Source organism: Cladophialophora carrionii (assembly GCF_000365165.1).
Source record: "Cladophialophora carrionii CBS 160.54 unplaced genomic scaffold supercont1.4, whole genome shotgun sequence".
Taxonomy (NCBI): domain Eukaryota; kingdom Fungi; phylum Ascomycota; class Eurotiomycetes; order Chaetothyriales; family Herpotrichiellaceae; genus Cladophialophora; species Cladophialophora carrionii.
The window spans coordinates 449016-471915 of record NW_008481829.1 but is presented as its reverse complement, the minus strand read 5'-3'; the positions used below and the strand labels follow the sequence as shown (position 1 = coordinate 471915).

The 22900-nt window shown below is 54.1% G+C and overlaps 12 protein-coding genes across 12 annotated transcripts; 6 read left to right on the top strand and 6 right to left on the bottom strand.

The window, feature by feature from the left end:
- Positions 1–532: 532 nt before the first annotated feature.
- Positions 533–1338, bottom strand: G647_04845 (uncharacterized protein; the record flags this gene model as incomplete). Its single annotated transcript, XM_008729182.1, has 2 exons — positions 533–1087; positions 1135–1338. 2 exons carry the CDS (start codon positions 1336–1338, stop codon positions 533–535), a joined length of 759 nt encoding a protein of 252 aa, XP_008727404.1.
- Positions 1339–2124: 786 nt separating this feature from the next.
- On the top strand, positions 2125–2644 carry G647_04844 (histone H3-like centromeric protein cse-4; the record flags this gene model as incomplete). The annotated part of the gene is made up of 2 exons (XM_008729181.1): positions 2125–2242; positions 2298–2644. The coding sequence occupies 2 exons, from the start codon at positions 2125–2127 to the stop codon at positions 2642–2644; spliced, it is 465 nt and encodes a 154-aa protein (XP_008727403.1).
- A 291-nt stretch (positions 2645–2935) lies between these two features.
- On the bottom strand, positions 2936–3715 carry G647_04843 (uncharacterized protein; the record flags this gene model as incomplete). The annotated part of the gene is made up of 1 exon (XM_008729180.1): positions 2936–3715. The coding sequence occupies one exon, from the start codon at positions 3713–3715 to the stop codon at positions 2936–2938; it is 780 nt and encodes a 259-aa protein (XP_008727402.1).
- A 231-nt stretch (positions 3716–3946) lies between these two features.
- G647_04842 (uncharacterized protein) lies at positions 3947–4599 on the top strand (the record flags this gene model as incomplete). Its single annotated transcript, XM_008729179.1, has 5 exons — positions 3947–3989; positions 4051–4112; positions 4183–4329; positions 4399–4506; positions 4588–4599. The coding sequence occupies 5 exons, from the start codon at positions 3947–3949 to the stop codon at positions 4597–4599; spliced, it is 372 nt and encodes a 123-aa protein (XP_008727401.1).
- A 140-nt stretch (positions 4600–4739) lies between these two features.
- On the bottom strand, positions 4740–5341 carry G647_04841 (uncharacterized protein; the record flags this gene model as incomplete). Its single annotated transcript, XM_008729178.1, has 4 exons — positions 4740–4864; positions 4939–5015; positions 5072–5163; positions 5246–5341. 4 exons carry the CDS (start codon positions 5339–5341, stop codon positions 4740–4742), a joined length of 390 nt encoding a protein of 129 aa, XP_008727400.1.
- A 3456-nt stretch (positions 5342–8797) lies between these two features.
- On the top strand, positions 8798–10210 carry G647_04840 (uncharacterized protein; the record flags this gene model as incomplete). The annotated part of the gene is made up of 2 exons (XM_008729177.1): positions 8798–9003; positions 9067–10210. The coding sequence occupies 2 exons, from the start codon at positions 8798–8800 to the stop codon at positions 10208–10210; spliced, it is 1350 nt and encodes a 449-aa protein (XP_008727399.1).
- Positions 10211–11658: 1448 nt separating this feature from the next.
- On the top strand, positions 11659–12801 carry G647_04839 (uncharacterized protein; the record flags this gene model as incomplete). Its single annotated transcript, XM_008729176.1, has 1 exon — positions 11659–12801. One exon carries the CDS (start codon positions 11659–11661, stop codon positions 12799–12801), a length of 1143 nt encoding a protein of 380 aa, XP_008727398.1.
- Positions 12802–12855: 54 nt separating this feature from the next.
- G647_04838 (uncharacterized protein) lies at positions 12856–13800 on the bottom strand (the record flags this gene model as incomplete). Its single annotated transcript, XM_008729175.1, has 1 exon — positions 12856–13800. One exon carries the CDS (start codon positions 13798–13800, stop codon positions 12856–12858), a length of 945 nt encoding a protein of 314 aa, XP_008727397.1.
- Positions 13801–14306: 506 nt separating this feature from the next.
- G647_04837 (uncharacterized protein) lies at positions 14307–16577 on the top strand (the record flags this gene model as incomplete). Its single annotated transcript, XM_008729174.1, has 1 exon — positions 14307–16577. The coding sequence occupies one exon, from the start codon at positions 14307–14309 to the stop codon at positions 16575–16577; it is 2271 nt and encodes a 756-aa protein (XP_008727396.1).
- A 611-nt stretch (positions 16578–17188) lies between these two features.
- G647_04836 (uncharacterized protein) lies at positions 17189–19903 on the bottom strand (the record flags this gene model as incomplete). The annotated part of the gene is made up of 1 exon (XM_008729173.1): positions 17189–19903. One exon carries the CDS (start codon positions 19901–19903, stop codon positions 17189–17191), a length of 2715 nt encoding a protein of 904 aa, XP_008727395.1.
- A 511-nt stretch (positions 19904–20414) lies between these two features.
- On the top strand, positions 20415–21970 carry G647_04835 (uncharacterized protein; the record flags this gene model as incomplete). The annotated part of the gene is made up of 4 exons (XM_008729172.1): positions 20415–21146; positions 21200–21565; positions 21618–21746; positions 21803–21970. The coding sequence occupies 4 exons, from the start codon at positions 20415–20417 to the stop codon at positions 21968–21970; spliced, it is 1395 nt and encodes a 464-aa protein (XP_008727394.1).
- Positions 21971–22079: 109 nt separating this feature from the next.
- Positions 22080–22670, bottom strand: G647_04834 (uncharacterized protein; the record flags this gene model as incomplete). Its single annotated transcript, XM_008729171.1, has 1 exon — positions 22080–22670. The coding sequence occupies one exon, from the start codon at positions 22668–22670 to the stop codon at positions 22080–22082; it is 591 nt and encodes a 196-aa protein (XP_008727393.1).
- Between the last annotated feature and the right edge of the window lie 230 nt (positions 22671–22900).

Genomic DNA, 22900 nt, shown 5'->3' with positions numbered 1-22900 from the left:
TTACCTCGCAGTGAACCAGCTCTAAACCCATGAGCTGCTTCAAATGCAAGTTTTTGCACTTTTTGTGTCTTTGAGGGTAGGTCGAATTCTTTTGTTGTGGGAAGGGAGCTTGGCGGCCAGGTAAACACGAGGTCCGACAGCTTCATCAAGCTATGCAACAATAAGGAAGCAGAAGCCGCGGCATCGCCCCATCACCCTCGCCTCGTCCACGATTATTTGGAGGGACAGTTGATTCGAATTGTGGTCGGAAGAACTGATGTCTTGAAACATAGTAGTTCAGTCCTGTAGTCCTAGGCTCGTGATCAGCTCTCACAGAGCATATATGCAGTGACACGGGTCTGCGCTTGAAAGTCCCTTTTTCAGCGGTATGCAGTATGCGATAGTCGAAGGTTCCGTGGTAGATCGAGTCAACTATCAAGTATGTGATCTTGATCTCAATGATTGGAGCCAGGGTGGTTACAGATGTTTACCAGTAATTGGGTGAGCTGACCAATTCCAGAGCCAATTAATTGCATTGTGATCTCAGTTTTGCTCATCGAACTTCGCCTGGTCGAGCCGCTGCCGCTGCGACGTCGCCATCAATATTCCGAACACCAGTCTCTGCCCTTCGGCCCTCCCAAAGGCGTACCCAAAAGTCAGGAGGATCCATCGGTCGCGAACCCTCATGCAGGCCTGGCCAGACATCGGCCAAGAAGTAGTAGACATGGCCAACAATAACACCTAGGATTTCGTCCTTTGGAACAGTGCCGTGCATGAACATGTGGAAAGCCATCAAAACCCATGGAAGGTATGGGGCGGTGAAAACAAGAACCCCAAGGAAGCTGAGTCTAGTGTCCGGATTCCTCCTCGACCAGATGTAAACCAAAGTACTTGAGAGCGCTGACCCAAGGAACGGGATGGACGTCGTCAGGGAACTCAAAACCAGCAGCGACGTGCATGCATAGAGCAACAGCCAGGAGAAGACGGCGGGTGAAGGACCAGAGCCTTGTTCCAGAAGCCGGGAATACCTCTGAAGGAAAAAGACATGAAAGGCTAGGTCCAGTGATGGTGGTCCGAAGTATATAAATGTGGTTATTAATCGCCAATACTTGATAAAGTCAGAAAGGTTCCTGTATCGACCTGAGGTCAACATACCTGTGACTTGTAGTAAACTGCTCGCCACGAATAGAAGAGCTGTAATGGAGTGATAACCTTGCACTGCAGCAACACCGATGTTATGACGGTCGCGGTCGTCCAGTATCGGGTACAAGGCGGCATCTCGAAGAACCACTGTTCAAGGGGAAATTGACCGAGCTGGCCCAGTCCCTCGTCACCCCCTCCACCAAGTATTGCAGCCATGATCAAGGGAGGAGGTCCACGAGTGGAAGGAGCGTGCGCGAAAAGTCCAAGAGGAACTCAGGTGTCTGAACGATGGTGTAGACTTGGAGATGACACGGACTGTGTCAGGACTGGGGAGCGCAGGTCAAAGTAATCATCGCAGAGTTCGTCTGAAGGCTGTACCGGAGTCCAGATAGGGGAGGACAAGTCCATATAGGGATCGAAGGATTGTCGTTAGGTGGCCTCTTCAACCACAGGGAATGAGGCCTTGGTGCAGCGGCGTGAAGATGGAAGCGGAAGACGTGGAATGATGTCGAAGGGCGAGTCGACAGTTCGGAAGCCGTCCCGAACAATAGGCGGATGAATACGGAAGGTAAAACGATGCCTGCGATGGGGGGGCACGTGGGATTTTAGGCCTGCCCAGGGCCACCTACTGGGTACAGTAAGGGTCGTGCTGCTGTACCCAGTAAAGCGCGCGTGCGCTCAGATATTAACGACGCGACCAACGCGACTTTCATCCTGCAAGTCTTCCACCACTCTCACTCACAGACGTTGGGAGCGCATCAATATACAAGGTGCGCCGAGGTGTCTGTTCGACTTTCTCTCTTACCACTCTCGTCAATCTAGTGGGTGTTTTGGAGCACGGCACTGGTGGCATTTGCACTTCCCAGCCATCCATTTCTCCACTTCTGCAAGGCGGCGCATGCCCCCAGGTCCGAATCGACCGAACTTCCAGCGCTCGTTAGAAATCCCGATCCTATTCTGCGTGACATGCCTCTGGTAATTTAGGCGTGAATCTGTCAATACATGGCCCAGACGAAGAACATCCGGCGCCGCTCTGGGCCGACCACTCCCAGAAGAGGGCAGGCCCAAAGGACCAACCCTTCTCCCAGAGTCACAGCAGGCAAGCGCCCTCGAACACAGCGTGAGTGGCAGCCGTGCGGACAAGATCCCAGCCGTATACTGACGAGATCTGATAGCCGGCGATCCTGTACCGATGCGAAAGCCGCGACGTTACAAGCCAGGCACTCTCGCGCTCAGAGAAATTCGAAGATACCAGCAATCGACAGAACTTCTCATACTCAAATTACCGTTTGCGCGCCTCGTCAGAGAGATAGCCCAAAGCATCCTCCCCTACCACGCAGCGCAAGAACTTCGGTGGCAGAGTCAGGCCATCCAGGCATTGCAGGAAGCAAGTGAAGCATTTCTGGTGCATTTGTTTGAAGACACGAACCTGTGCGCAATCCACGCCAAGCGCGTAACAATCATGCAGAAGGACATTCAATTAGCGAGGAGGATTCGTGGCGCTTGGGGCGGGTTAGGATGACTATTCATTTTCCCAAGCACGGTTACGCGTTATGACTTTGGACGGAGGACCTGGCAGTGTTGGATGCATTATCGGATACCACAGTACAGATATGGAGTTTGGTACGGTTTACGGAGGCTGTCTGGGCTGGGAGTATTCGAGCCCCTGTACATGCGTCTATGGTCTACCTGAACAAGCTTGAGTTGTGTTGGTTTGCGGAGCCCCGAGTTGGCTCATTCTTGTCCGGGCTGCCGACCGGAGAAGCAGAAGACGGGCATGATGGATACCACAGAAATGGAGAAGCCGCCAGCTTCACCCATTGACACTCGAGCCAAGAACGCCCTTCGTACTCGTCACATCCCCCGCTCCGACGGTACCCTCTGCTCTTCTCTCACAAGCAATTCTGCATGCCACCGCAAGCGCCTTGAACGCGCTCTCTGCTCTGTGGTGGTTGTTGTGCCCGTACACGCACTTCACATGCAACGTCACGCTTGCAGCCTGTGCGAAACTCTCCAACCCATGAGTCAGCATCTCCGTGCTGAGGTCGCCGATTTTCTCCCTGGTGAATCCAAGGTCAATGACACTATAGGGCCGGTTCGAGAGATCAATGACGGCCCATGAGAGGGCTTCGTCAAGCGGTGCGTCGCCCCTGCCGAAGCGAACAAGAGAGGCTCGTTTGCCCAAAGCGGCGTTGAATGCCGAGCCAAGCGCGAGAAAGACGTCTTCGGCAGTATGATGGTCGTCAATCATCAGATCTCCGCTTGCTCGAATGGCCAACGACCAGCCAGCGTGCTTTGCCAGGGCGTGGAGCATGTGGTCTAGGAAGCCAATGCCGGTTGAGATGGCGATTTGCTGGCTCGGCGTTATTTGTGTGGCATGGTGGGAAGTGGGCAGAGGTACTAAAACGTCCGGCTGCGATTGTTTCTGAGCTTGAGGTATTGATGACGAGAAATGTGGTGACTCTTCATATGCCAGTAGTGAGCCGCCATCTAGTGACAAAGAGACTTGAATTTTTGTCTCATTCGTGATGCGCGACAACGTTTGGACCCTCCGCGGCAACGAGGCCGGGATGACTCGCTCGATTGATCCCATAATGGCCAACACAAAGCAGCGGCGTAAGTGCTTGTGATTTTGAGACTGTGCTGGTTGTCCGGAAACATTTGACTTGATGATTTTCGAGGTCGGAGAAGTGACGCCAACTAGCTGCGGCCGAGCTCCACTCGAGGAACTTCCACTTCGACATCAACCCTCGCTCCTCACCTCCGACCGCGCGCAAGCTTCCCACAATCCTGTCCTAGCTCTATGTGAGCGCCGCACTCCACCATGGTCATCAATCCCACCTATCTAGCACAGCGGTCACGGTCGTGTACGTCCACACAATAGGCAGAGATCTCACGGTTTCGGGACCGGCACTGACCAATCCACAGCAATCAATTGGGCAGACGCGCGACGAAGAGTGCTGAAGGGCTACAGAGAATGGCTGCGCGCTGTACGTTGCAAGGCACCGGTTGTGTCCCGATTATGAAAGGAGGCATTGCTAAGGAGCCGAATGCACACAGGGCCCCGAAATCCAACAACTATACTCCCTTAACATGCCCGTCTCCCGCATCCGAACGAAAGTCAGAGAAGAGTTTGAGAAGCACAGATACGTCAACAACCTGTCAGCGGTCGATGTGCTATTACAACAAAGCCATGCGGAATTTCAGGTGGGTAAAGATCTTGGACAGACTTGGGCTGTAATAATACAGACACTGATCACTGGCTGTCCACGTTAGGAATTGATGAACTATTGGAAGCAGACCTCCCATGTTATGAAGTACTTCAGGAAGGATGAAGACGAGAATGCAAGGTTGCCCAAGAACTTCATACAGGGCTTCCTTGAGGTATGTGCTCGCATACCCATCTACATGAACACCCGCGGTCGCTGTTCTCCATGGCTAATTCGTGTTTGTTACCTTTTTCAGGGACGAAACTGAAGCGACAATCCACCCCGACGCAGATCGAAACAAAATGTACATAGCCTGAAAAAGACAGACAAGGAGACAGGCACTTCCAAGCGCCACCGCAATGCAAACAATACAATGCCCAGCCATCCAGAGTGATGCCATCGGAACCGTCATGACGGCTGAGGGTCGAACCCGTCCCGTGCGTCATGGAACTTCTCCGAGATTACGTCGCATGCCTCGATCATATCTTCCAGTCCCTTCCTTAGTGCGTCAGTTGCTGTTGTCTTGGTATCCTCTGCACTGCAGTCAGTTATGTGGCCCCTCCAGCTGAGAGATTTTGCTCGTATAATCACAAGCTTTGTCGCTTACCCCATGTCTGTATTCGAATGTTCATCTTCGTCTCCGAGGGGTGCGGAATGGTATAACCGCAGAATTCGACGTCGGGACTGTTACACTATCGATCAGCCAAGCCGGCAGATCTGGACCTCCGAGAAGACCATACTTCTTGTTGACGAAATACCGCAGCGCATTCCCAAGCGTGTGATCTTCCTTCTCAATCTGAAAAGACGCAGCGTGCGAAGAAGCCCCGGGAAGCTATAGGTCGAGTCGTCAGTCTCCGCGTCGAGCAGTCGCCCTCCTCTGTCGCCTCCAAAGCAAAATTTCCCAATTCACCTACCACGACTAACTTCTTTGCGCCGCCCAACCACAGTTCCTCGGCCTCTTCCCATCTCCTTTCTGTTGCCTCTTGGGAGTTTGGGTCTTCGTCTGACATCTTGACGGTCGAGTTATGGTACAAAATCAAAAGATCGTGGGGAGAAAAGATTTGAAGCCGCTGGAGAGAGACATTGGAAAGGGCAAGTGGTCCGAAAAGGGTCTAGCTTTGAACCGGGGACTCTAGCCTCTCGGATTAACTTTCCTCCAGCTTCTCGCTTGAGAAGGCTCGAATGGCATCGTCCAACGCAGGATCAATGATGATAAATAGAGAGGAAGAACTTTTGGCAAGCGGATAAATTGATGCGAAGTGTGGGATTTCCCTGATTCAGGGTTGACACGGGTCTTGAGAATGTTCAATCCCACGAGGTCCGTAGATCGCAGCCATCTACTTGGACGGAATCAATGCTAGAAACCAACTTGCAAGGGCAGCGGTGCTGCACCGACCATAACGGAAGCAGATGTGTGCCAGCTAGCTCCCTCTTGGCCTATACTTATACTCTCTTTCATCAACGGCTCTCCTCTCTTCCAAAAAGATGCCACAGACTGTCAATCATATGGGAAGAGGTTTCGTCCTTGTCGATTGGACCTAAGGTCGGCTTCTCATCGCTTTATATTGGCGTCCGATTGTTGTTGCAGACCCAGGCACCAATTCGATCTGCTGCGAGCGCAGGGGTCATCGTGGGGATGCACTTAATGCTTGACTATCTGAAAAGGATCGATGTGCGTGGGCACTAGAAATCTAAGTGGCTTTCCCACCGAAAGGAAAAGTCGGACGGATTCTTTCCAGGGTCGTTGTTTCTGGGGGAGCATGAAGTGGCTAGTGTGAGCTCGTGCTGGATTGCCAACAGGACCCTCGTGATTTAATGTGGACTAGGTCGAAGCTCCAAGGACAACTTCAATGCGATGTCACCACATTCCCTGCTGTGTACATACATCATCGGCAAGAAGACGTCAACAGCATGGTAGACTACTGTATCTCATGCGTGTGCTTATCGAATGCGGTTGTGCTACGCGACAGGCTGCGCGTGAAGCGCAGTACATAAGACCAAGTGGGCGTCGCAAAGACGCAATCCGGGTCTCATGTTCAGGCCGAGTCGATATCGTCCCAACATGATATCGATAAAGGCCCATTTAGGGATTAGATTCCCAGCATGCAGCAGAGACAGGGGCGCCTTGGCCGCTAAGAGATCAATCCCACCAGCGTTTCAAAGTGTGCCGTCATTCGCTCATCTGCACGACAGAGTTGGGCTGCCTCGTGGCTCCAGCTGGTCCCCCGAGATTCGGGAACCAGACAGACCTGAAACTAGCGACATCATTGTGTGAGCAGAAGTACTCGTCTTGAGTCAAGACCTGATATTGAATGGTTGATCCTCCGCAGAGGAGAAACACTTCGATACATCTCTGGTATGATGAGCGAACCCACACGACAATGACGCTGGAGGTTTTGAGTCTACCCAGTAAACGGTACGTACAAGTTGGTTGACATCTCTCGAAAGGCCGGGCTATCTGTATCCTCGGCACGTAAGCGGCCCAGCACCATCATCAGCTGATGGCGGTGTTGGTGTTTCTGGTCAGTTCTTCAGCAGAATGATCATCCACTGCACCAGGATCGACCACTAAGCGCGTTTCAGAGCCCTCTTGCGCACCACCGGCTCCTCCATGTTATCACTCCGCCCAAGATCCTGTCTCTGGTGAATTCTACGGGCCGGGCAGTTTGGCAGGACATCGAGTCACAGCTCGCCGGTGAAGCCGCTGAACTAAGCGTCCTTTTGTGCGAAGAAGGGCCGCCGGCTCTTCACTCAGCCTGCGGATGCATCTTGGAAACGTAGTAATGCACACTGAGTAACCGTCGCTTCGACTTCTGGTAGGGCTTGGAAGGTTGCAAGCACCAATAAGGACTGCATCTAGGCTAGTTTTGGCGGGCGGTAAGCTGCACGAAACTGAGACCCCATCCAATACGAGGTATGTTTTCAGGCCTCTTGTCCGATTGCAACGTGTGACATGCATCAACAAGAGGCTGATGTTGGACAGCCGCCCGAATCCGACATTCCGGGTCACCCACTTTCTGCGGCGTATTTCATGCAGCTGGCTACTAGTTTCTCCCTGCTTGCTCATACGAAGGCGAAGACGCTGTTGATTGCCATAAATGTATTCGTGCGCATCCGTGGCAGGTCGCCAGAATAGTGCAACGTTCACGAACCGGTTGGTTGAAGAAACCTCCTTCTCCAAAGCTCATACTCGTACTCCGGACACAAGTCCTCCGTAGCACGACTTCTGGGGGAGATTGACGCAAACTATGGCGAGATGAAACACGATTTGCCGCAGCCTGCGGAAGGCGAGAGGCCCAAGGAGCGCGACTGAACCTTAGTGCTCTCAGAAGGTCGCCTAAGTGTCGCGTCCGACGGGTTGGTCGTCACGCACGATTGGTTGCGCTTCCGCGTGTTGGCTTCGCTAAAGAACAACTAACGAAGTTCGAAACGATAGCGATAGCAGACCACGGAGTCATGATGTATGCATTTGAGTTTCAGAATGGGAAAATGTTGAGCAGCCGCAGCGATCAACAGGCAAAATCATGAATCCCGGCCATCGAGCCCACGAACAGCGTGGCTCGGGCTTGTTGGCCTCTGCTCGGCGTGCCTGTGAGATGCACGCACCCCCCGGGGCCCTAAGCCGGGAGCCCTGGAAGCCTGTAACACGGCGACTCTGGGTTATTCATCGCTAGGCCCGACTCGGCTAATGGGCTCTGACGAAAAGGACTCCAAGCCCGAGCAGCCCACCCTCTCCAGACACATGGCAGGCTGAAGAAAGATTCAACAGGCCGGGAACGCCAGTGCCACCGAAGCCACCAGCAGCTTTGTTTGACACGTCCCTGGCCTCGGACTAGCATCAGAGTGGACTAGAAGCCTGCACCTCACATCTTCTGTTCCCAATTCTGAATCTCTAGGGGCAGCCCACTTCGTCGAGACCAGGGGACTGGCGAGACTCGAGCCTGTCTTGTCTCTCCCGCGTGTTTCATTTGCTCCTTCCCTTGCCCTTCGCACCCCTCCTGCAGCCCGCCTTTACCTTTCTTCGCATCCTTCTTTTCCCTTTCCCTCATTCATCAGTTCACCATCACCCTGCCCTGACAACTGCGAGGTTCGTCTTCAGCACGACCTAGCCGCTCGTTGCTTGCTCATCCTGCACCCGTCCAACCCGCCTTTGCACAAAACTCACCCACCGAGTCTTTCGATCACTTTTGTCGCTATAACGGTCGCTCGCTTTCACGCAGGGCGGTGTTCGACTTGTCGTCAAATCGCTGTCCTCGATCTCGCGCTGTTCCTGGCGAGGCCACTCGTTTAGCCTCCACAATTTCCCAGAGACCTATAACACCGACACTGACCAAGCGCTTGGAGGCTGGAATCGAGTCTACATTGAAGAATTATTTTAGTTGCGATTGGAGTCGCGCGGGTGTGCGCCGGACAACGATAGTACTCTACCGCCCGGCTTTGCTCCAGCTTCGACACCCAGCCTTGCCATGTCGACCGCTGTCGCTCCAGCGGTGGTTGCGCCACTGCCACCTCTGGATCGAAACCCAAGCCCAAGAAGCTATCCGCCTTTGGCTCCTTCGATCAATGCGACGCCCGTCTCCAGAACTTCGGAGTTTATGACTACACCAGAAGCGAACAACGGGATGAACGTGAATGAGAGAGCATCGGGTGACGGGAAAAGATCTCCAAGATCGTAGGTACCGCCCTGGGCTGTACACGCTAAGTCACCGTCAACTGACCATTTTCGTAACTGCAGAAGGAGCGGCGGAAACCCCAAGATCGTGGTGAAGAAGGAGCCTCCAGCATCTCCTTCGCTCCAACCCAGCACCCGTCACAGGCCGAAAAAACTGGATCTGAATACGAACACGTCGATTTCTAATGGCCTCAACTCACGACCTTCCGCAACGCCCTTGACGGCACGGGACGGCCTGGTATTGCACGATGTCGGTTTGGCCTGCTTGTCGCCGGGGTTTCAGACTCAGGACCCTGCGATGCGAGAACAATTGGAGCGAAGTATATCCGTCCGGGACCAACAACGGTCGATCATCCAGGCAAGACTACTCAAATCTGCTCGAGGCGATGGGCCGGACTCGGGAAAAACCAGTGAAACTGCTGGCCCAACATCTGGCAAAATGATCGCGGCCGGTTCCAAGAAGAGACCGCCACCTGGTCTATCCATCGTACCGCCTGCTGCTGAGCGCTTCGCCAATGAACGCGTGATCCAATCTGCACCATTGAACCAGACCTTCACTGGCCGGCACGAGCCTCCACCACATTCTCGACAGCTCAACAACCAGCCTCCTGCGAACGCACAGCACGCTAACATCTCACACATGCCTGCGATTCAAACTAACAATCGGCTGCCTCCTATTGCAGACGTCTTCGGACCCAATGAACTCAACTCGGGTGCGGCTCGTCCACCCTTCCTCCATGCAAACTCGACTCCATCGCAAATGCATGGCCCTCCTCTGCCATCCCCTGGGTTCCCTCCGCAGACCGCTCATCCAACCTCTCAGCCTCAGCCTCCCAGCTTCGATCGACCTAGGGATTACAGATCTGCTGAAGAGGCTGTTCACGAGATGACGGGAGGTCGAGAGGACCTGTTGCCGAAGATTGTCCATTACGGGGGCCACCAACCTCCAACGCCGCCTTCGCCACACCCAGGGCACCGGGATAATCTCACCCCACACAAGTATCAGCCCAACAATCATCCCACCAGCAGACGGAGGAGTCGTAACGAATATGAAGAGGGCAGCAGTCCACCTTTGGGTTCTGGGCCAGACCGAATCCGATACCACGGTCCCTTTGGTGAAGGTAGAGACAGCCCTGCTACTCAAAGAGCGAAGAAGGAGGAGTTTCTGAGTCTGTGCTCGAGAGCTTGGGATCTCTTCCATTCTTGAACTGGACTTGTATTTGATGCCTTTCATTATCTCTGTCTATCTTGGTTTTAGTTTCCGCGATGCAAGGCGTTTTGATGGTGCCATGAGCTTACGGGCTCGCGAGCAGGTGCATCGGGATATGGGGCTGGTTAGCCTGCTGGCGAGAGGCAAATGCATTTTGGATGTTGCGTCGATTTCCTAGCTGACGAATTTTCAAAAAGAGGATCGCCCCTATAATGACGAACAAGGACTGGCTGGACTGGGACTATTGCTTAATAGCACTCACCGACTTCAGGTAGCGATGAACGGGGTGGGATGTGCGGGATGCGCGGGATTTTGGGAAGAGTTCATGGGTGGACAGGTCTTCTCACTCTATCAAGGACAGGCTGATGATTTCCACGCATTGGTTTCGTACTTGGTGGATCGTGGAAAAGGGTATACCAACATGATTAGGAATGACAGGCAGGAAAATCGACTCTTATGTTCCGAAACGTCTTGTTCATTCTTAATAGGAGCGCCATTCGCTGTCCGACCAGGATCTGTTCTACTCGCCCTGGTAAGAACATCGTTCCATGTATAAGTGATTTATGGAACACGCCAGACGTCCAAGCCAGTCCTGTCGCGCCTCTTTGCCCGAGTCTGACCCGGGCTCTGTCCACGCAGTGGCACTCCTCATCACTTATCGTGGCCGTCTACTCGTCCTGCCCGTGTCTGTACTCGTACTCCAACTTGGAGATCTCCAATCCCCCACCCGTCGTCGCGAGGCTGATGAGTCCTTTTTCTCCAACGCGAAGATACCGAGTCTCTCTCTCTCTCTCTCTCTTTCTTCCACCATCGGCTTCCCTGTCCGTTGTTTGTGTGTGTGTGTGTGTTTCTCCTGGCTCTTTCTTCTTCTCCTCCTCCTCCTCACAATACAACGGGCGGTTGAATCTCACCGGGTTCAATCGAAAGCAAAGTCGTCGCTACGACATCGAGCGTGTGACATTCTCCCACCACCACACCCCCGGTAAAAAATCGTCTCGGCCAGTGAGTGCCCCGAGGTGGGGAAGAATAGTACCAGCAGCGCGCAGAACGTGCGGTAAGGAATTACGGACGCAATAGGTCTCCTGCTACGGCTGGGGGTGCGTCGAGTTGGGAGTCGCTCGCCGGGATCCCTAGGACGAGCAGGACGGGCAGGACAGGCAGGAGAGACGTTATCTTTTGCGACCACCGGGAGAAGTCCTTTTAAGTCGAGGCACTGTTTCTCGCAGACATTCGAGGACGGTCGAGCGGCTGGGAAGCGCAATCAGGCAGCTTTTATAGGTAAAGGTAACGCTTACGGCAACGGCTACGGCTACGGCTGCAGGATTGTTCGGTCGCATCACAGAGACATCACTACTACCGACACCACCACCAGCGGCAGCGGCAGCGCGTCTCCCTATTCTTGCTCTTCAAAGACCAGCCACTCGATTTCGATTCCCGCCATCAAAATGCGCGCCCAAATCTTGGAGGCGTTCAACAAACCCTATACCTTCAAGACAGACCACCCTGCGCCTCCGGCACCACAGGGCTATGAGCTCCTCATCCGCGTCCAGGCCGCGTCATACTGCCACACAGATGCCGTCTTCGTCACCGGGGCCATGCAACAGGGCCTGCCCCGCATTGGAAGCCATGAATTCTCCGGCATAATCGACTCGCTCGGTCCCGATGCGGAGAAAGTCGCGGAGAAAAGGGGCTTGAAGAAGGGAGATCTGGTCGGCGTGCCTGGACGGGCGTTCAACCCGTGTGGAGAATGTTCCGAGTGCGTGCACAACGACGGGGATATGCCCGGCTATGGCGTCTGGTGTACACGCGCCGGAAACCTCGGGATGACGAGAGATGGGGGTTTTCAGGAGTGGTGTCTCGTTGATAGCCGGCAGGTTGCGAGGGTGCCGGAGGCTGGGGGGATGAGAGCCGTGGACATCGCGCCGTTGATGTGTGCGGGCGTGACGGTCTGGAACTCGCTCGAGGCCGCGGGTGTGCAGACGGCCGAAGGTAAAGGGAATGGAGAGGGCAAGTACGTCGCGATCTTGGGCGCCGGGGGCGGGCTTGGCCATCTGGGCGTGCAGTTCGCCGCGAAGCTGGGGTGGAACGTCGTCGCCGTGGATACTACGCCGGCGATGGGGATGCTGGACGAGGTGGTCAAGGAGCTCGGCGAGGACGGCAAGAGGGTCCACGTCGTGGATGCGCTCAAGGAGTCGGTGGACGACGCCAAGAAACGCATCTTCGGCGTGGCCGCGCAGGGCCTCGAGGGCGAAAAGGGCTGCGACTCGTCCATCATCCTGCCGGAGTCGCAGGCGGCGTTTGACTTCGGCATGGCCGTGCTGAAGAACCACGGCATTTGCGTCGCGGTGAGTTTCCCCAAGGACGGCTGGAAGTTCAAGCCCGGGGATCTCGTCTTTCGGCACATCAAGTTGGTGGGCGTCTTGACCGGGAGGAATCGCCAGTTGCAGGCGATGGTGGATTTTGCGGCCAAGCACGGTGTCAGGGCGAGGATTCGGACGTACCCGCTTGAGCAGTTGAACGGTCTGGTGGAGGACTATCACAAGGGGGTTGGCGGGAAGTTGGTGGTTGATATGCAATTGAAACCGTAGGAGACAGGTCTTGCGGTAACTGTGTAGGAGCATCTGCAATGGCGTCGCACTTGGCTACCGCTCTCGTCGCACTTTCGGCATGTCTCGTGCTTCTTTACCCTTCTCCCTCTTCAGGCGTCTCTTTTCAGCCTTGTCACGGGCTTTCTTGCCCATGCTCTCGAGTCTTTCTTGTTTGGCGAGTCTCTTGACGTCTGCTTCCTTCAAGAAATAGGGTTTGGATTTCTGGCCGGACCGCAGCGCCTCCTTCTCCTTCTCCTTGTGTTTCTTCCGGATCTCGGCTTCTCGCTGTCTGGACTGCGCGTTCCGCACCTTCGATTCCATCGACATGACCTGTCGTTTGAGATCGGCGACCACATCAGGGTCCTTGGCCTTCTTAATCTGTGTTTTCAGTTGCAATATCTCTTCTGCTTGGTACTGCGACAGGAACGAGTAGTTCTTGTTGGCCTTCTCCGCGGCGCCGGGAGCGCGGTTGGTGGACATGACGGTGGGATCGAAACGGGGGTCTCGCGACTTTGCCGACGGTGGAGGCTCAAATATCGTTCTTTTGCGGGAGACGGGTTTTCGAGCGGACTCGACAGTCGGCGCGTGTTTGGATGTTCGTTTCGGAGCGTCGAGCCGTGCTTCCTTCGCTCGCCTGCGGGTGTCGAATGGCTCGTCTCCGTCCCGGCCGTCATCGTGTGCCGCGGGTGTTTCCCCAGTCTCTGCGAATTTCCGTTTTCGAGGCTTGGGGTTAAACGTCTCTTGTGCTCTTGCGAGAGCACCAAAACTTATATCTGCCAATGAGGGTTGCTCATCTTGCGTGTCCTCGTCGTCGTCTCCATCTGCGTCGGATGACAGAGCTGTGTCCTTGTCTTCTGACTGCGAATCGCTTTCAGCCGAGTCCGTCCCCTCCAATTGTTCCTCGTCGCTGACATCCTCGTCAGACAGCTCAAGCTCTTCGTCCTCTTCGTATTCATGCCTTGGTCGGACAGGTCGATCCGCAAGCCGGAGTGGCGCCATCGGGTCTGTTGCGGAAATACTGACTGCCTTGGTAGAATTCGAGTCTCAGACAGACGCACTCGAGTCCGAAACTTTTCGAAAGAGCGGCAAGAACCCGGGGTTACTTCGCGAAAATTGTTAACCTTAACGCAGATAAGCTTATTTGACACACTATGCGGAAACAGGCAGGGACATCCCCGCAACCATGCTGCTTTCTCGGCCTCTTTTAAGATTTCGGTCGAGGTCTGCCTGCGTGTTTGCGTAAACTTCACCTTCACATTGCTGCGAAGTTGTCGCTAGTCCTTCGCGAGCCACTCAACGCGCTCTCAATCTGGCATTGCTGCGCAGGGAACCTTCCCTCTGCCGCACTCTGCCAACAAAAGTCCGCCTCACCCTCAAGTCTTTCCGATTCATCTCACTGTGGCTACTAACTAACACTTCACTCTCAGTGGCACCGCAAATCCCACCTTCTCCGAACACCTCTTTACTCTCCCCCTTCGCCGCCTCATACTCGCGCGCTCTTCGCCATGGGTAAGAAGAAAGGCGGCGCCAAAGCGGCGCCACATGCGCGCCATGGTCAGCAGCAAGTGAACCCGCAAACGGACGCAACAAACCAGCTGCCACTCAACAGAGATGCGGGCAACTTCTCGTTACCACATCGATCGGCTCAGGTCCAACAAGGTGACTACTATGACTGCTACCGGTACTGCCAGGACAGAGTTGACATATATGCTGCAGTGGATGCTTGGAGATCTTACAGAGACGGCACAAACAATCTTCAGACAGCCGCTGATTTTCAGCCTTTCTTCCAGTCTCGTCCCACGTTTTTCGGCAGCGGCCAGCAGCATCTTCCTGGTTGGACTCCGCCAGGGCACAATGGTAGCCTAGGGGCACCGCAAGGGCAACAAATATACGCTCCAGCCCCACTTGGCCAACAGCCATACCCTCTCGCTCCACAAGCAATGAACCCGTATACCCGACCCTCGGCACCCGTCGAACATTCGCATTTCAAGCCATACCAGCCGCTAAGGTTAGTTCACAGCTACGCTCGGTATCCTTCATATCGAGTTAACAAACCTTATAGAGTGTCAAATGGCACGGTTGAGAGACAGGTCATACAGCAGGCAAGGAACAACTGGCAGAGTCTACCTCGGGCTCAAACGCAGGATCCACGTCGTCGACCTAAAGCTCGGCAGTTACCAGAACCGACTGTGCAAACTCCGCCAGAAACGAGAAACGACCGCTACCCACTCCGCAATAGGAGACCGGATCAGACTGTCCCGTTCAGTACTGGTGTCGCAGACGATTTTATCGAGCCAAACAGGACTTCGGGTAACTCTGCCCTCCCAAGAGTCCCGGCAGCTCAGAAAACCTCTCGGTACCCTAGTCAGGATCCTGCCGACGAGGCCCCACGCCCCACGGGAGAGTACAAGAGAAATGCTGCGCCCAGCTCTGCCACCAGAGACAGACCACAAAAACTCTTGGTCATCCTCGATCTCAATGGCACTGTACTTGTTAGACCGAACAAGAGCAGGCCTAAGAACATCATTGTGAGGCCTGGTGTTCCTACCTTACTGGATTATCTATTTCGCAATCATGTGGTCATGGTATACACTTCGACGAGGCCTCAGAACTGCGCTGCCATGGTGGAGAAGTTCTTTCGTCCAGATCAACGGGCGGCATTGGCCGCTGTGTGGGCCAGGGACAAATTGGGCTTGACGCAGGAGCAGTATTACAATAAGGTTCAGGTCTACAAGAGACTGGAGCCGGTCTGGCAAGATGAGGCCATCCAGATGAAGGCAGACCCGGGCAAGCGCTGGGATCAAAGCAATACTGTGCTTGTGGACGACAGCCAAATTAAAGCTCTGGCACAACCCCACAATCTGCTGCAAATCCCAGAATTCCTCAACAACGAGCCCAAAACTGGGTTACAAGCGAAATTAGCCTGGCGGCTTACCGAAGAAGCTATTGTCCAGTCTGTACAGCAGAAGCTGGAAGAACTCACGTGGCAGGTGGACGTGTCCAGGTTGATACGAGAATGGCAAACTGGAAAACGGCAAGCACCCGGTGTTGTGGATGAAACCGTAGATCAGAAAGCACTACAGAACGCCGGAGACCGTGCATCGTCTCCCACACCGGACCCGAGCAATGGTGACCGAGAGTCGTCGTATCAACCACAACCACAACCGCAGCAGCTACAGACGCCAAGAGAATCTCCAATGCCGGTATTCGAAAAACATCTGCCACAATACAAGCCAGTAGAAGTCGAAATGGACGATGGAGTAAGTTCCGATGACGATGGCGGCACCACCTTGGACGATCTGCAAGCCCAAATTAACCGGAGTCTCAGTCTGAATCAGAGCCTATCAATCCAGAATCAAAATCAACGTCAACTGACCGCTGGTGCTGCTACGGATGCTGGTGCCGTGGCTACTATTGAGGGGACCAAACCATCAAGACTCAGTGAGTTATCTGCTCATGGGGGTGATTGGGCTGACACCGTCAGAGAAACTCAAGAGGACCCCCGAGTCTCTGGCCAGAGTCCAGGCACGAGCACAGTACAGGCACGAGAACAGGCGGGCAATACGGATGGCGCGCAAGGCAAAAAGGCGAGCGAAGGATACGGCATCCAAGGCAGCAAAGGCAGCACGACGAGAGCAACAGGCCGCAATGACAAAGGCGAAGAAAAGGCGTCCCCTTGTCAAATGACAAGCAACGACAACGTTGAGGGAGGGACCGTAAACATCGATGGAGAGACGGCTCATGAGCCAATGACGCCCGAGAGTCTGGGTGGTTGAGAGTCTAACATGTGCTCGGACTTGGGTTCCTGCTTTGCTGCTACAGTAGTCTATGAGACGCTAAGCGAGCACCTCTTTGCTCGAGCGGCAGAAAATCGCTCTTTGCTGCACCCCAGCTGATGCAAGCTGATTGCTCGTACTTGGGCTCCATGAGCTGAGATTGTCCCGTCCATGTACTCCTGAGTCGATGAGCTTGTTCGAAGCACAAAACCGGCTGCCGTCCAGGCTGGTCACCAAACCCGGTGTTTCTTTGAAGAAGAATATGCGTTGTTACATGTTAGTTTTCTAGCTTCGTTCCACTTTTAGGAATACATGCCGACGAGCTCGCGAAGTTCGTGAGGACCATCCAGAGTACAGATCAGAACGATGGTCACAAATACGATTCGCCGTCGCAGTGTTTCGATGGTCAATCCACCTCGTCTTCGTACAGGCCCTTCGTAGGCTTCGAATGGTTTTGCTTTTCAGAAGTGTGGAGTTACCGTCATGCACGAGCCACTCCCGGTCTAAGGACGTTCGACATAATATTAGGAAGACAAAATCGGTCATCAAATCATCCTTACCCTGAATAGTGTTACACGCCCTCTTCCCTGAGGAGATGCTGGGGAAGGAACTCAAGACCCGACGGCCATGCCGCTGCCCACAGCTGAAGCGCTCTTGATAGCCTCTGGCAACGTCTCCCACCCGGCCTCGCCCTCCTGTTTCCTTCTCCTTGCCTCATTTTCGTACCCGTTGATATCGAGCGCCTGGGCCTCCAAACCCGCAGTGACGTGCATCCACATCGGCGAGCCCCACCTCCGGGTCTGCTGGCTCGCCGCCTTCGCGCACTTGAGCGCCTGCTCGTCAACCACGCCCTTGAACAGTTTCTCTTGCATGTAGATCAGCGCGAGGGCCGTGGTCTGGGCGCTGCCGATGGCTTTGCCGGCCTCCATGGCGGACTTGAGGTATTGCTTCACCGTAAGGGTCGTGCCGGAGAGGACAGCGACGAGGAGGGAGAAATGGGCTTGGATGTATTTGTTTCCGCATGTTTGGACTGCGCCGTCGAGGCTTTTGATCATAGATGACAGGCGGTTATGTTGTGGGTGGTTGGGAGCTTGGATGATAAATGCCTGGTTCATCGCTGCCAGGATGGAGAAGTTGCGCGTAACGTCTGAGTCTGGAAACCATGAGCTCGTTTTTCGGTTTGATACGCTTGAAACAGCCGAAGATGAAGATTGTTGTGGCGTGAGGTTGAAGAGAGGCGACTGGTAGACCTGGAGGGCGGCAACGAGGTCTCCAGTTCCTTGGAGGATAACTCCCTTTAGGTAGAGCATCGCATATCTCATGTTGAGGGGGAAAGCGTCACCAATGGCTTCGGAGATCGTGCTAACTTCGCCCAGGGATTTGTTCGCCGCGTTGTATTGACCTTTCGAGCACTGCAGGAAGCTGAGCAGTAACAAGAACTCGGCTTCCAAGAGCTTCTGGAAGGCGTGGACTCTCTCCGATTGTCGGTAACCCGCGGTGAGACTAGGCTTTGCCAGCGCTCGAACCCCAGATAAGCCTTCCGTCGTAAAGATCTCCGCCTTTCCACCATCTATGCCGTTCTTGTACGCTGAGCTGTCGGCAGAGAACAAGTACGCTAGAGCCTCGACTTCCTCCATTCCCAGCCACGAGAACACAATATAATACTTCCCGTTTCTCTCGATCACATGTTTATGTGCTTGCAGATCGATTCCTGCGACAGTCTGCTTCGACAATGGGATATAGATCGAGCCGTCGGCTCTCCAGTTGCCGTCTTTGGCTATCTGGTCGAGAACCTCAACCATGCCTTTCCGCTTGGCGTTGCTTTGTGCAATGTTGGACTCTCGTACACTACATGCAAGGTCGATGAACTCCAGCAGGATGGTCATCTGTGGGTTAGACTCGACGTCTGCATTTAATTGCATAGCCCTGGCCTTCGCTAAAGCATTTTGAGTGGCCGTGACCGCTTCATGGCTTGGGCTCGACAGGTGTAGGAGAGCTTCTAGCGTCGCTGCAAAAGCAAGAACCCCGGCGTCCGAATTCTGCTTGGCCAGACCAGCGATCTTCTCCAGCTGGACGATAGCGCTGTGGAACTCGCCAGGAGCGGACGATGCCAATGAAAATATCGCGTGCTGAAAGCGAAAGATATACAGCCAAACAGTGTGGCGGTAGGCTTCGATGTCCTCGATCATCCTCTGGATATCTCTTAGAGCGGCTTTGGGCTTGGATTCATAAAGGACCTTGGAAAGAAGAAGCTGCATCTCGTATTTCAGATCGACAAATTTGTGTCGTTCACATAGCTCTATTGATTTCGTCAGGGCCGTCTCAGCTTCGTCGTGATTTTCGGTTTCGTCATACAGTATTCGGGAGTAGCGCAAAGAGATCTGTGCTTCCTGCAGAGGAGGCAGCTTGAAGTTGGCAAGGACCGACTCAAGGCAGCCGAGAGCCTTGGAGATCAAGGTATAATATCTTTCGGTTAGAGCAGGCTGTTTGCGGGCTTCATCGAGGTAGTCGTCAGCAAGGACACAAAGGAGAGTGGGATAATCTGGTTCGGGTTCGTCGAACTCCATGGCCGGGACAGGAGGGGGTTGTCTTGATGCTATCTGAGGGCTCTTGACTTTGACCTCGACTGATTGAAAGGCGCCGTTGCGGCTCTGTTGAGGAGATCTCTGAGGAGTGGCCGTGGCAGAGGTGGAGGTCTGGTGCGAGCTGCGATTGACTAACTTGTCCTGCAGTATGGTAGGTTTGGGTACTTCAATCACCCTTCGCGGCTGCTCGGCTTGTCTCATGTGATCTTGAGGTGATTGTGATACATGGTGATATTGCTGCTGCTGCTGCTGCTGTTGCTGCTTTTGTTGCGGAGTCCACTGGTACGGCGAAGAGGGCACTTCCCCTTGTGCCTGATACTGGGCTTGATAGCTAGCCCGAAGCTGTTGAGACTGTTGAGGCTGCTGAGGTTGTTGAGGCTGTTGAAACTGCTGCTTCGGTGGGGCAGAGTGAAGGGGATTACGAGGCACGATGACTTCTTTGTCGGACTGGGGGAGCACTGGAGGCAGTATTGGCTGGGGTTGGGGAGGACTCTGATAGAAATGGTGTGAAGGCTGCTGGAACTGGAACTGATAATGCTGTGCTTGATTATTGTAATACTGAGGATAGTTTTGCTGGACAGACTGCGGATACGATGATGGATGGTAAGGCTGGGAGTTGGGATTGGAAGGCTCCTGCGGATACGGATTGACTGCGTATCCAGGTTGAGAGTAGTTACCGTTGGATTGGTACGTGAAGCCGCCATTCCAATTGGCATTGTTGTAAGGGTAGTTGTGATCCATGTTGGAGGTGGAATTGCAAGCTGAGGCGCCTTGTTTCCTTGACGCTCTCTTTATTCTCTCACTGCCCAGCACGCGTCCAAGCCTCACAGGACCTCACACAGTTGCCAGGTGTGTTTGCACGTCATCTGCTCCCTACCCGTAACTCTCCAGCTCGTTCGACCCAGCACATGCCATCTACCTTCGCATGCACCCCTTTTGACAGCGGTGTTTGAAAGCAATATCACATCACGCTCGTTCGGCCCTCTCCGCGGTTAGGGCTGCACTAGTATTGCCAAGAAAGCCTAGCCCGATTTGTCGTCATACGAGTCCCCTTACACAGTTGACTGTCACGACAGGTTGCCTAGGTTGCTGCATACTTGGGGAGGTACAGTAGCGAATGCATGTTAACGCGCGTGTCATCCACAGGAAACCGAATTGAGAAGTCCTTTAGATCGATAGCTTCTCCTCTTACTAGCTGTTTATCGATACCATGAGGATGGCGTAGGACGGCCAAGTTTGCGGCAGAAGCATCATGGACTTTCTCCAAACATTTGTCCATCAAGCGCAGGACCATCCATTCCTTACCACATTCGTTGGCGCCACGGTCCTGGCTGCTGTTGCCCTCGTTCCAAGCCACGCGCTCAGAATGGTCAAACCACGATACTGGCATTCTCCGAAATCACTAGTCCTGAAGACGAAAGACGGCAAGGCCACCTCATTTGCGGATTTATGCAAAACACTCATCCCACCATGCCGACTCAATCCGTTTCTGTTCAACGGCCACTTGCAGACGATTTGGACGACTTTGACGAAACAGTCCGTCCCGGTATACTACAAGCGCCGGATCTTTGAGAACGAAGATCCTGTGTATACAGGTCAATTCTCTGTTGATTTCGTCACTGCGCCCAACGACAAGCACGACCCCGGTCTGCCACCACGCACTAGCTATTTCACTGAGCAGGAGTTTCAAGATATTGGTTCGTTGGATAGTAAGCCAATGGTAGTGATGCTACATGGTTTAAGTGGAGGGTCGCATGAGCTCTACCTCCGCCATGCGCTTGCTCCTCTAGCAGGAGATGGTGGGTGGGAGGCATGTGTGGTGATCTCGCGAGGCTGCTCTGGGACGAAAATCACCACCAGTGTGCTGTACAATGCACGGGCCACTTGGGACGTGAAGCAGGTAGTCCAGTGGCTTAGGAAGACATTCCCCAACCGTCCACTGTTTGGCATGGGCTTCAGTCTCGGTGCCAACATCATGACGAACGTAGGCACATCATTCTATGCTATCCCTCCCCGTGCGCCTGCTGATGATCTCAGTACCTAGCAGAAGAGGGTAGTGAGTGCCCCTTGAAAGCGGCCATCATCCTCTCCAACCCTTGGGATCTTATGGCCGGTAACCTAGCCCTCCAGAGGACCTGGTTTAACCGCAACGCCTACTCTGGCAGTATGGGCAAGAGCATGAAGAAACTTTTCGAGCAGCACGTCGACCAAATCTCGAAGAACCCCAAGATCAACGTTGACGCCGTGCGGAGGATTAAGTACCTCCACGAATTCGACCGTTACGTCCAAGGTCCGACCTGGGGGTATCCCACGGAAGGAGCATATTACCGTGATGCTTCTTCGGTGGATTCTGTGATGGCCATCAGAATACCATTTCTGGCCATTCACGCTGAAGACGACCCGGTAAGCCACCCTTTCGCCTTTCCCCCGATGCTTCGAAGCTGATGGAGGGCAGGTAACCGCGAGCGAAGCACTGCCGCGAGAAGAAGTCAAGCAGACTCCGTACGGCGTGCTTTGTACGACCCCGGGTGGTGGTCATTTGAGTTGGTTCGAGCTCGGTGGCAGACGGTGGTTTGAGAGAGCTGTACGTGTTTCCCGCCTAAAGTGTGGCCTGTCCCCCTTCAGCTGATCCTTCTTCAGTCGACAGCTTTGTTCCAGGCCATGGCCAACGACATCGAATTGGACTCCATCTCCAAGACAGACGTCAGCGGCGCTCAACTCGAGGGTCAAATATCCCGCGCAGAGCGAGAGCCTTTGAAACCCGTCTTTGAGCCCATGCGGCGGAAGATGCACATCCCAGGATTATGACTTCCCGTGCAGAGTGTGGAAGTGACGACCGCACAATCGATAGACACTCATAGAAGCATAGAGTGCGTAGACGAGTGAACATAGATATGATCCCATCACCGTCCATTCCTCACGCGAACGAAACCCTCTTCTTGTTCTTTATTCCCTCTTTCTCCATTTTAACTCCTTCAGCGTCACCAGCGTTCCTGTCTCTCCGCTTCTTGCCCTTCTTTAACTCTTTCTTGACTCCCTCTAATTCTTCTTTCTTGCCCTCCTTCCGCCTCTCCATCTCAGCCCGTCTGGCCTCTCGGACCTCCTCCAACTGCCGTGCCCTCGCCAGTTTGCTCTCAATCTGCCCCTCTTTCTCGGCCGTCACCATTGCCAAGATCGTCCTCATCGATTCCTCGTCGTCGATGAAGATTTTGTTCTTCTTCTTGCCAGTCCCGCCGCGACGGGCTAGATTCGTCGGATTCTCCGGTGCGGTAACGGGGGTGATCATGTTCAGGGCGGGGAGGTCGAGATCTTTGGCCGAGTAAGTCTTTTCTTTGCGCTTGGAGGGCTTGCCCGACGAGGAGGCGGCGCCCGAGTGCACGCCAGGTTTGGTCTTGATTTGTTTTGGCGGTGGCCGTTTCGCGACCTTGGACTTGGATTTTGAGGGGCCTGCCGTGGCGGATTTGCGGGCTTTGGGGTTCTTCTTGGTAGCCGTTTTCATTGGCGCCATGTTTAGAACCGGCTCGGTGCCTTTAGATTAGGGATGAGGCAACTGTCAAAAGTGACAGTGGGTGACTGAGAGTCAGGACTCGACGCGGCCGAGGTTGGCTCGTCGGTGAACTTTTCCATAATTTCGACCCGAAGTTTTGCCGGTCTCGACTCTTGACGCCCGCGACGTCGACGTCATGATCCCGTGAAGAACGTGACATGGAGATGAGCTTCAGCAACGATCACGACGAG